Source organism: Dermacentor andersoni, chromosome 10 (genome assembly GCF_023375885.2).
Source record: "Dermacentor andersoni chromosome 10, qqDerAnde1_hic_scaffold, whole genome shotgun sequence".
Classification (NCBI taxonomy): Eukaryota; Metazoa; Arthropoda; class Arachnida; order Ixodida; family Ixodidae; genus Dermacentor; species Dermacentor andersoni.
In genome coordinates, this window is record NC_092823.1 from 30,050,629 (window position 1) to 30,063,581 (window position 12,953).

The 12,953-nt window shown below is 46.0% G+C and overlaps 1 protein-coding gene across 2 annotated transcripts in view; it reads left to right on the forward strand.

Annotated features, from left to right (window-relative positions):
* The window catches only part of nau (myogenic-determination protein nautilus), a 114,213-nt gene extending 102,265 nt beyond the window's left edge, over positions 1–11,948 (forward strand). For both annotated transcript variants that reach the window (XM_055065209.2, XM_050168742.3), the window contains one exon: positions 11,253–11,948. In XM_055065209.2, coding sequence (XP_054921184.1) covers positions 11,253–11,309 — 57 coding nt within the window. In that variant the 3' untranslated portion in view covers positions 11,310–11,948. The remainder of the gene's footprint in view (positions 1–11,252) is intronic.
* Positions 11,949–12,953: the final 1,005 nt, after the last annotated feature.

A 12,953-nucleotide genomic window follows, 5' to 3' on the forward strand; every position in this document is an offset into this window, starting at 1 on the left:
CCGTAAAGCTCGAAGTATCGGAGACTTCTCCATCACTTATGCCAATATCACTAGTGCGGCATTCGCCCTAGGTAACTGGCACACGATACCCTGCCATCCCGTTTCATAGCACACGGTATATGTAGCGGTTGAATGCATTCGCAGTTTCTGTTCCATAATATCAAGATATGCGACGGACCCTAAAATTCGGCATGTTCACTTTCGTTTTGTGAAAAGTGTCATATTGGTTTATTTGAAGATTACAATACAACTTTTTTTCATAACAGTGAGCTTTTAAGGATCCTTTGCAAACGGGATACTGCGTTTCAGCTACACAAGCGGAGCAATAACTTTATGTTCGAAGATATACCTTGACAGCCTTGAACCATGTCCTATTATCGCTATCTTTTTTTTTTTTCCATCCAAGACGCACAAGGTACTTTTGTCAACCAGGAATTAGCTATACACCTGACTTTACGTTTTATGTGCAAATATGCATCGTTAGATTTTTTACAAGGTACACTAACTATCGACGAGATTGTGATTCGGTTAATAAGCAGGAGCAATCAAGCTCATCAAACACATCAAACCATCTTCCAACAGATCTAGTACAGAGTATGCCGTTGGTTACATGAAAAAAAGAACATTGTTCATTTGTTGAACAGAACCTGCAGTATTATAAAAATTCGGTTTACCTACGGAAAAGCACTACTTGAGTGATTGGTTCCCCGTCTAATAAAGCATTCCTGAAGTCACCATACTATTTACCACATCGGTTTACTGATGGAACGTTATCACCAGTCAACCATTGTAGCCATTATTGGTGGTTGTTCACTGCAAGTTACTGAGGCTTTCACATATAAGTGAAAGTTTGATAGCCACTTATGATACCGACGTGTTTGTTGTAGCTCTAGCGTTCTAACTTGGGTAATCGACTTTCAGGGCGTAGAAAGTTTTACGGCTTAACGAAAAATCACAGAATAGATAGGAGCACAGATCCGGAGTTTCAGAAAGTACTGAACCTCAAGGAAAGCCGCACTAACCTGCAAAAGACACATTCTTGTAAACGGCATTTTAAATCTAACTGTTGCTTCCATATTGTGCTTTTTGTGTGTACTCTGCTAGGCTACAGCTCTGTCGGCAGCCGTGACGGAGGCTGTATATTGGAAGAGTTAACTGCTGGGCTAGTTTGTCATCTTGCATACTGAAAAGATTTTGCGCCAAAAAGCAACACACACAAGACGACGACACCACGGGCGCCCGTGGTGTCGTCGTCATTCTTGTGTGTGTTGTTTTTTGGCGCAAGATCTTTTCAGTATGCTGTACATTAGGGATGTGGTAGGCGATGTATGTTCCTGTAATGCATGAATAAAGACCAAGTCTGCGAGCACTGAAATGCATCGTGATTAGCTAGAATGCGCGCGTGTGCGTGTGCGTCACATGCATGCGCCGAGAGCGGCATTGCGGTCAGGCGGCTACAGGGGACGAAATTTGCGAGAGAGTGAGAACGGGGGAGAGGGGGCGGGCTGGAAGTCACCGCGCCGGGGCACAGATTAGAAGGCCATAACTCAGGCGTGCGGCGCCCGACGACTGGAGCTGCCGCCACTAGAGGTGAGAGGTCGCACATTTGCGCGGCCTATGCCTAACAGGAGCGGTTATACGAGGGAGAGCTACAGGGGCCGTTACGACTGATGCGCAGACGCGAAGGCGGACAGCGCGCATTCGGGAGTGATCCACCAAGAGCGCCGTGCTTGTAGTTTATGACGCCATCCTAATGGCTCACACCGACTGTCGAGCAGCTGCAAGCATGCTCCCGCTCCTAGTTGGTGCGTGCATTGAGTTTCTTTTTTGCTTGCTTTGAAGACAACGATCATGCATTCATTCGTTGCTGGGTAAAAAGAAAAAAAAAAGGTCTGATCAATTATCTGTAGTTACATTAACTATTGCGATACAGATTATATTGACAGCTGAGGCGTATTTCTGCCGTCCTCGTCACATCCAATGAAGATCGTCACAGAAGGGATTCTCTTTCCGCGCGCGTCAGCTCGTAGCGGGGCCAAGTATAGTCTTTCGCTTTTTCCTGATGCCTTCAACAGCGACCACGTAATTCTCGCATGCCTCTCGCACATGAGTTCTATGATGGAATCATTCCGTTGTCTGTGCATGTTGCAGACTACCAGCTTTTCCGCTTCCAATAGACTTTCCAATAGCGCTGTACAGCATAATGTGATTGTCATACACTAGGCCATAATCTTATAGAAATAGAAGCAAAATAAGTAAAACGACACTATTTGGACACAAATGTAACGTACGAAACAAACCTTTCATAAAAGACCATAACAGCAGTAAACATGGTCTGTGGAACCATCCGCTTGTGTCAACAATGCCATATATATGTACTTTTGATAAAAAATCTCTTAATACGGCTACTATGATTGCTGTTCTTCAAAGCTGTACGAGAAGTTCCCAAAGTAGAAATAAAAGTACGCCTAGCGCAGCAATACGAATGATTCGACAGACGCGTGTACACTAGAGAAAAATACAATGTCGATGAAAATGACAATATCAAATTGTCGGATTTCAAGCTGGTCAAAATACCTGTAGCCCTCTTCCGCGAACTAGTCGGACACGACGCAGCAGCACTGCCGTTCATGCTTTCTTGGCCGCTACGACAGTTTGCGTAGCCATGGCAAACACAAACCTGGAAGAAAGTAAGTTTTTCTGAGGAGTAGAGGCCCTGTGTCTTCTTATCCACTTCCGTAGTTGCGTTTCTACGCACGAAAATTCAGCAAATTCCGCTGAATGTAAAGACAGAAAGAAAAAAAGGCCGCACTATTTAAAGCAAGAGCGATGTGTTGCCGAAAGCGAATGCTGACGTGCCCATTAAGCATGCAGCAAAGTTCGGCGAGTTCACAAGTTGCAACTGCAGCCCAAGAAAAAAAGGGCGCCGTCGCAAGCGTCACAATCCAATTTTTAGAGGGCTCATTTCACATGAATGTGATTTCAACGGCGCGTCGTTTGCGACGCCCAGAGTTGCTTGCTGCCAGGTTTGGTGGCATACGCTGAATAATTTTACAAATGTAATGAAAAAAGAAACTGTGGTATGAGATTTTCACCGGTCTATATAGGAGAAAATAATACACGTGTTTTGTAATATAAAAACACTTTTCAAAATGTTTCAATAATAGCCGAGGTAAAAAAAAAAACATTTCAGTGCCGCGAACCCATGATTTCAGGAGGCGAGGGTCACTGCCAAGAGAGACACTGTCTCCACTTGCAAGGGAAATTATTTCCCTGCGTTCTCGCATATCGAAGCTCGAAGATCGCGCGGCGCATACGTCACGCCTTCATTTTTTTCCCTCGCTTTTTTCCGCGCGGCGCACTTTCGCTGACGGCGTCGCGCGCGAGCTGTTGCATTTGTCTCGTTTCGCGTTGCACACATTTTTGCGCGCTGTGCCCGAGAACACATGACTAGCGGTATAAATCAGTGCTACGCGAATACTAAGGCAGACACTAGCGGTGTTACTGCATGACGTGTGAAGAAGCCGACAAAACGTAAGCGTTTTTCTCTTACTGTGGCACGAAGTAAAGCAACAACACACGGACATTCGGTTTTTGCGTTTTATTATTTCTCGAAACATTAGTTCGTCTCTTGAAGCAGCGGTTTACAAAAATAACAGATGTCTTGAATAATTCTCGAAGCCACGTGTCACTACAAGCGACGTCATAGCATTGCGATGTACTTAGCGCACTCCGGCTAGGAGAACGGCCTCCACGAAGAGAAAAACAAATGACATTCGGTTCAAAATTTGAGCTGTTTCCGCGGCGCGTAGCGATGTAATACTTAGCAGATACGATCAATAGCGCGCTTTTTATACACGACGCTTGTCTGCTCAAAATGGCCAGACATGGTGAGGGGCCATTTAACAAAACATTATGCCTGTTACTTGCCTGTATTCACCCAATGATTAAAACAGTGGAGATTGATTCCGTTTCTTGCCTATGAAAAGCTGCTTGGGTGCCAATAGCGTACGATATATTATTACAATATGGTCAACAGGTGCAGAAGAGACGGGCCGCTGCGAAAAAGACAATGAAGTGTGTGGGCTGTGGCAGTAGGGTATAACCTTTTCTTAAATCACTCGATTCTTCGTCAATCCCTCATGGTGGGCGTGAGCCACTCTGGGTGGAAAGCAAAGCAAACCAAATTGTCTGCCTGGCGGTGTGGATTCGGTATACGTATAGTGTAAATAGTCTCTCTTGTCTTTGTCTTTCCACACGTAACAGTTTGGTGGAGGCTTGCGACCCCCGTCCGCGCCACGGAGCTCCGCAGCCGTCGGTACATCAAGCTTGTCACCATGGCTCCCGGTGAAGAGACCGCATCAGCGACGACTGCGGCTCGTGAGGCTGCTCCAATCGTCAAGGTCGCCCACCACCGCGACTCTGTTGCGTTCACTCGCCTGGAGGGACACGACGTTGACAAATGGATCAAGCTCTATGAAGGCCTCAGTGCGAATAACAAGTGGGACCCAGCGATTATGCCTACCGATGTCATTTTTTATCTCAGCGGCACCTCAAGCGTGTGGCTCCAAACGCATAAAGACGAGATCATCTGCTGGGACACTTTGAAAGAAAAGGTACGCGAACTGTTTGGCAGCCCCTTTGGGCGCAAGGTTGTCGCGAGAAGGGCTCTTGCGACTCGTGCTCAGATATCTACGGAAACGTACGTTTCATACATCCAAGACGTCTTGGCTCTTTGCCGCAACACTGACGACACCATGCGCCCTATAACGTAAAACTATTCCAACATGTTTTTATTCCAATGTCCTGACGTCAAATTTGCGTAACTGCTGACGCAAGCATCGGGCGGTCACCCGCAGGTTTGTCTGAAGAGACCAATCAAACGCTCATCGCAATTATAGGAGGTCACTTTTGTTTGCTTTAAAAGCGAATAACATTACCTACACTGAGCGGCTTGTCTTATCTAATTGGTTGACGAGAGGCGAAGAGCATGCTCAAGAGGCGAGGAGCACGCACAAGTGGAGATAGGTTCGATGGGGCCGAGCCAGTGTATGAAAATCGATAACCGGATGAAGAGGGTGGTGCCGGCGTCTGCGATTGGTCCGCTTTCCCTTACTTAGCTTACGGTGGCTGGTCGAAAATCGGGGAGGCATGCAACGGAAGGTTAAGAATGCTGCTAAAAAGGATCCTCAGCAAAGAGGAGTTGGCAGATGGAAGTTGTAAACGTGCTGAAAGTGTTTGAAAACGTTACACGGCCACACAAGAACTTTTATTGTACGAAAATAAACCAATGCTTTGAGGCAGGTGTGGGTCGCCAGTGCCTGAGCGATCAGCGCCAGCCATCTGCTATTCCTTTCGGAACGGGGCAACCGGCGCCTATTCAGAAAAAAAATTCAGTATTGTTAGGCATATTAATGCATCTTTAACGCGTACACGTCACTTTGACGCAATGAGCTTTCGCAGTTTGGTGACGTCGTGTCACAGGCAGGTGAAGTGGCTGCAGCCATAAAACTATTGACCAATAGCCGAGGTCTAATGGCGAAAAGGCGTCGAATCAGAAATAACTATTTTGTTTTGTTCCATCGAATCATGCATAATCAGTGTGTACAAGTCATCTCAGACGGGGAGCTCTCGCGGTTTTCATGACGTCGCGTGACAGACAGGCAAAGTGGGGTGGTTCAAAAAAGTTTTTGACCAATGGTGGAGGATTGATTGCAGAATTGAAATAGAAAAGTTTGGAATAGCTTTACGTTATAGCGGCTCATGTCTGAACCAGACAAAATGGCTAATATACTACAATGAATTGCGGACAACGCTTTCAATTTGCTTGTATTCAGCAACGTCTCGACTAACGACGCCATCATAAAAGAAAGCCTTCGTCTTGAACAAGCTAAGAGCCGCCGTATCATACAGCACATCACACGGCTACCGAATGCTGTTGCTACGTCGACATGTGGGCGTCGACCGCGTCATCCCACCATCTCTGACGATGTAACCCGCATTCTTCGCCGTGAGCTCGAGGCTGCCTGTTCGCCAACTTCTTCGCGACGCCTCCCGATCCGCCAGCAACAAAGACTGCGATGATTCAGGCCGTTGGCAGCCAGGAATTTCAGAATATAGGTCTCAACTCCGTGTGTTTGTCGACGCAACCCAGCGTGCTGCAGTTCAGAGTGGCCCTCCAGGTACCCGGCAGTCCTTTGCCGCCACATATCGCAACCCGTCCGACTGGCGTACCCGGAAGACAAGCTATCTGCTTCTATTGCTGTCGCATGGACCACGTCACTGGTCACTGCCGCAACCGATGGCCACCACCAGCTCGGACATACGCAGGCGCTTATTCCCGCACCTTTAGACCTATTGCTCCCTATGCTACCCGGCATGAACGCACTGGCGCCGATGCCCCCGCTCCGAACCTCCACTACGGCCGCTCTCCTTCACCTCGACGCCGCCAGTCTTGTTCGCCCCAACCCCACCCCTTCTCTTCGCCGCCTATCGCTGGCCGCACCCAGCCGGAATCCAAGGCACTACAGATTCTAGAGGTGAAGCTGCGTTGTCAAACCTGCCATCAAATCCTCTGCTCACGTAACCGACGAGCCAAAACATTCTTGACGTTGACGGCTATCCTGCTACTGCACTGATCGATCAGGAGCCCATCTTTCTATCTACCTTGTGCATATCTATCTACAGAGACACGAAGGAAAACATAGGGGAAATTACTTGTACTTATTAAGTGAATTAGAGAAATTATAAATTGGCAATGAAAGTGGTTGAAAGAACAATTTGTCGCATATGGGGAACGATCCCAGGTCTTCGCATTACGCGTGCGATGCTCCCCATCCGCTTTCATGGATATTTGTTTGTTACTACTAGAACTAAATTTGGGTGTGTTAGCCAACGTCACCATTCAAAAACCTTCGCGGCGGATGTGGAATATCCTTCCTGCCGCAGGCGTCACGAGTACCCGATTTTTCTGGGTGAAGGCACCTGGTCAATAAAGCCGCACATGCTACCTTAAGGCATCAATGATGCCAGATTCGAGACCCCGGTTATGTAAGAACGAGAAAAAAAGGGGGTTAACCGAAGGTCCCGGATTCATTAATTCTTTCGTGAGAAGCGAACAAACAGAGACACCAAGGAAAACAGGGGAAATTACTGGTACTTACTAATTGAATGCAAGCAATTAAAGATAATGGAAATGAAAGTGAATGAAAAAAACTACTTGCCACAGGTGGGGAACAATCCCAAGTCGTCTCAGTACGTGTGCGATGCTCCAGTTGAGCTACTCAGTCACTACTCCCATATATATATATATATATATATATATATATATATATATATATATATATATATATATATATATATATATATTATAATACTGAGACCGATCAAGTTGTCCAGCGCTGTTTATTCCAAGAAAAGCAACGCCCCAGCTCATGCGCGAACAAGTCGAAGAGCAGGGAAGATGAAGATGGCTATGTACAAATGAAAACGACGAAGTACGTTAGTAGTGTTTACACGAACTTCCCCCCGTCATGGAAGCGGCCAGCCTGGCCGCAGATTAGAGGTTATCTAAACGGGGAGTGAAGGTCTTCATCCGCGAGACACGAACAATTTCGGCATTCCGGCGGCGCCGGTCAGTAACGGAGTGTACAGGGCGGACGAGATAGTTCACTGCAGATGTTTGCTGCACAACGGTGTATGGGCCAATGTAGTGTTGCAGGAATTTCTCACAGAGGCCTGGAGTGCGGACTAGAGTCCAAATTAGGACTTGGTCTCCAGGGTAAAAACGTACGTCACGGCGTTTGTTGTCGCAGTGACGTTTGCGCTCAGCTTGGGTAGCTTCTGTGCTTTCCCGGGCGATTTGACGGCAATGTGCAATTCGGGCAGCAACACCTTCTTGAAGCGACGCGTTAGGCGAAGAAGGTGCTAAAAAGAATTCTCTGTCGAATATGGTGGAAGGAGATCGTCCCTATACACTGAAGAAAGGGCTGTAGCCGGTAGTCCGTTGAATAGCAGTATTATATGCAAATGTCACAAAAGGAAGAATTTTATCCCAGTCAATGTGGTCAGGACGGATGTACATGGAAATCATGTCAGACAGCGTGCGGTGGAAGCACTCAGTAAGGCCGTTGGTTTGCGGATGATAGGTAGAAGTAGATTTGTGGACGGTATTTGCGGCCCGAACCACTTCCTCGAGATCTTGGGAAATGAACGCCTTGCCGCGGTCAATGAGAAGTACGCGAGGAGCCCCGTGGCGCAAGACGATGGAGCGCAAGAAAAAGTCGGTGACCTCAGAAGCCGTCAACTCATCAACTTGTGCGATGATGTCATCGTCACTGCGTTTAGAGAAAAGGACGAACTAGTTTTTTATAGACGGGGTCTTTCTTGCGAGTTGTCCCCACATTTTTTCGTACGGAGTATGTGCGTTTCTAGTGTATTTCGTGGGCCTAACCAGTGCAGTCTAAATATAAGAGCCACAGGGGCCACGGAGCAGGTCACTGTACATGTGCCAGTGCGTGTGTGCCACTGGGTATGTGCCTCTCGTCCAGAGGGAATGTGCCACATGGTTTGTGCCAATGGTGTGACTGGGCATGCGGCACATGGTATGGCTGCCCTTGGCGTTTGTGGGTATTTGATGGCTGTGAAGGTGATACAGAAAATAATCGCTATGGTGATGATAAATGATGATGATGAAAACTGGTGGCAAAATTATGGGAGCCCACCGTGGCACATCCCCACAACAGTGGACATGCGCAATAGTGTAGAAATCAATATCAATACGTGGACTCGCTTATTGGTCAGTCTGACATTGTGAGTATGTACCATATTATGAAAATCATCATAATCAACGCGCGGACACACTTCGTCGATGCCTTGTGGTGGGTATGTGCCCCAGTATGAAAGTAATCATCCTAATCAACACGCGGCCACGCTTCACGGCTGAAGCCCCGTTGTGGGTAGGTGCTATAGTATGGAAATAATAATTATCATCAACACGCCGCGAACACTTCATACAGCTACTTGGCGAGCCGATATGCTCCACAGGCTTCACTAATCCCCCCGTTGCGGGTATGTGCCATTGTGGCAACCACTCTCGGGTGTGTGTCATTATATGGGTATCATCATCATTATGAGAACGCGGACACACTCCTTAGCCGATCCTCCGTTGTGCGTACGTGTCATAGTAGGAAATCATCATCATCACCATGCGGCGGCAATCATCTCAAAAAACCTTGTTGGCAAGGGCAAATTTCTACCGCCCGTTTCTTGGTCAATGCCCTGTAGTGGGTATATGGAAATGTATGGAAACCATCATCATCATCATGCTCATAATCGACGCGTGGGCCCACTTTTCGCCTGATTACCTTTTGTAGGCCTGTGCCATTTTATGAATACCATCCCATTTTCGCACCGCCGAGAAGCTTTTCCACCGCCAGACATGCTTATATATATATATATATATATATATATATATATATATATATATATATATATATATATATATATATATATACACCTGTGTGCGTGCGTGTGTGTGTGTGTGTGTGTGTGTGTGTGTGTGTGTGTGTGTGTGTGTGTGTGTGTGTGTGTGTGTGTGTGTGTGTGTGTGTGTGTAAGCACGTCCGGCCGCAGGATTTCATTCATTGCGCTCACGCAGTGTTAATAAAGCGGCAGAGACTCGGAGAGTACAAGAAAGAAACTCGCAGAGGACCGTGCACATGGCGATGGAATGAACAATGTTAGGCGTAACCTTAAGGGCCAAGATGCGAGCGATGTGCATCAGAGAGCAAACGGGAGTAGCGAATATTCTATTTGATATTCACAGAGTAAAAATGATGGAGCTGGGCAGGCCATGTGATCCGTAGGGCAGATAACCCTGGACCACTGGAGTTACAGAATTGGCGCCAAGGGGAAGGAAGTGCAGTCGAGGACGGTAGAAAGTTAGGCGGAGTGATCAAACTAGAAAAGTTGCAGGCGCAAATTATAATCAGCTAGCACGGGACAGGGGTAATTATTGGATGTACATCGCTGGGAGAGGCCATTGTCCTGCAGTGGACATATAAGTATGATGATGGTGATGATGATGATGACGATGATGATGGCATAATATATGCTGTTGCAACTGACGATTTACCAGCGTGAAATTACAAAATGAAGACGTTAATAATGAAAGAATACGCACTTCAAGTGAAGGAACAAGCACTGCATGTGAAGGCATTGGTGGTTGGCGGGTTGCCAACGTGCATTCTAATTTCCACATTCCTTATTATCGCTTTATTTTGTTCATCGCTCAAAGCACTTTCCGCCGGCTTGGTGTCCTGTTTTGAACGGCGCATGCGCAATTCACGCGCGGTGCTTTAACAAGGCAGCTAATAGAAACACCCTTCCGTGCATAAAGCTAGTAGAAACACAGCTGGCGTTGGCCAGGTTGTTCAGTGAAGGGGAAGATTTAAGCGAGGCAGTGTGGGATGCGATTGCAGGACCTGCAATTTTTGGCCGTTAAAGATCTCACGCCCGGGCACCGAGCTTCTTGGGACCAAATTTTGCACTGTTCATTTTTTGTTGTTGTTGGGCAACGTGACTAGGGTTGGCTGGAACACCCTATGTGTTGTTTGCTTTCGTATAATAGTTCCCTATCATATACAAATGTTAGGGCTGTGTTGCAGTTGTTAGATTTTTAGTTTAATGATTTGCTGATTGCTTTTAGCTACAACCGCTGCACTTCACGTGTGAGTTGCCGTTTCATTTTTGTTCGACAACATGTTTTGCTTGTCTCTGTTTCTGAGATCTTTTCGTTTATATATGTCAGAACTACTCTGTACCTTTACTGTATTGCTCTGGACTTTGTAAGCCACCGTAGTGGCTAAGCGCTGTGGTGTTGCACTGCAAAGCATGAGGTGGCGGGATGAAAGCCCGGCCGCGGCGGCTGGCCGCATTTTGATGGGAGGGCAATGCAAAAACGCTTGTGTTACATTCATCGGGGGCGCGTTAAAGATTCCCTGGCGGGAGAAATTAAGTCGGAGTCCCCCACTACGGCTGGCCTCGTAATCAAATCGTGGTTTTGGCACGTAATGCACCAGAATTCAATTCTGGACTTTGTAAAAGAAGACAAGACCATGTCAGCCTGTATGCGCCTTCACCCTCGGCACCCTCTCAGGCACTGTCTGAAAAACAAACGAATTCGTGTCATTTTCATGCTTTGTGTGCAATTGATACTGTGTCCTGTACAAACAACATTTTTGACTATGCAGGTCAGGAGTCATGCGACCTTCCCGGTGCCGTATCAAGCTTGGATCGACTGTCCCTGATAGTGCAAAGTCTGAATGGTTCTAGGAACAAGCTGCAATCTGCCTAAAGAGAAGCTTCCTGCAGAGCGACGGAAAAAATATACGTGTACAATACAATGAGGCCGAACCGTAAATATTGCCAAGTGAAATGAGCCGTCCTTAGTGGAAATACCTGCTGCTTCATATTATTTGCATCTACGATGGACCGACCTGTGCCTTACATCATTGCAGGGAGCTTTGTCTGCTCCCTGTGGCATGCTAGCTATTACTGTTAAGTCTGACAGTTCACGCAATAGATATTTTGCGAAAGTCATTCTAGATAAGAAAGGTTTTATGTCATACCTAGACCTCATCTGGAGTAAACAACAAATTGTAAGGTAATGAATTGGCTGACATGTTTTGCTAGCGAGGAATGAACTAGTCTTTCCGATGACAAGAAATCAAACTGCGTTATTCATTGTTTGCTTAGACCACCGTAAGTAATGCAAATAACAGCAGTGTTCATCTAGTGAAGTCTCTGCCCACTTCTTATCGAACAGCTTACACAATCTCTTATTTGCTGACAATGCAGCGAGTGAACATAAATTAGATTTTGTTCACTCTGCTATATCGACTATGTACTTGTACGATCTTAATCGTTATTAAAATCTGGCATCTGCATTCATTCGGAGCTCTCTATATTCTTCCCTATATGTGACGAAGGCGCGGCAAAATATTTGTAATCGCAGTGCATCTTGTTTTCACATCTTATCATGCGAAGATCGGCAATTCCGTGACATGCAAAAATTCAGAGTGTATTTTTCGCGTTTTATAATTCGCTTGCCTCCGACAGTAAAAAGTTTTGCAAAACTGGATTTACAAATGCGCGATTATGTTCTTGTACCCCTAAACTTACTGCAGCATTCTGAACTTAGCGTTACAGCACAAACACCTAAGACGATCCACAAAAAGAAAGACACGACACACACTGGCGCTGTTGTGTCATGTCTTTATTTTTGTAGATCGTCTTAGGTGTTTGCGCTGTAACGCTAAGTTCAGAATTATGTACGAACTGGGCCCAAATGAAGTGTTACTCCAGCAGATGGCTGCGTGCGTCGAGGGAGGAAAATGAACTTCGCTTTGAATGAGAGTCGGGAAGTCTTCTGTGAAATAATCTGCTGGTCAGGGAGATCTCAGGCGAATGTTCAAGAAGGAACAAACATTTTGGTAAATATGAAAGCGCATCATGGCAAGAATGGAAAACGAAAGCAGGAGATAATTTCCTTCTACAACTGCGATAGGGAAGTGGTCGTAAAATATTGCCAGCGCCTAAATAAATAAAGCACGAATATTTGTCAAAAAATTCGAGAATGGAAATCTATAATAAATATTTTAAGTACATAAATATACCTGTAGAAGTCACGATACCGATAACACGTGTTGATACTGTGTGATGCAGTACACAAGAAGAGGATAACATTGTGCACTTAACTATGTGACAGTAGAACAAAATATAAGAAAAATGTTGATTAAAACTAGATACATTTACGATAAAAAACCTACGACTCCGTGTTATAAGGAATCTGATGCTGAGATATTTTATTTTCTGAAAGAAAAAGCATATGGAAGAGAACTTCGCAAGGTGTTTCAAATTAGTTGCACCAAATACAGAACCAAGCGATTAGC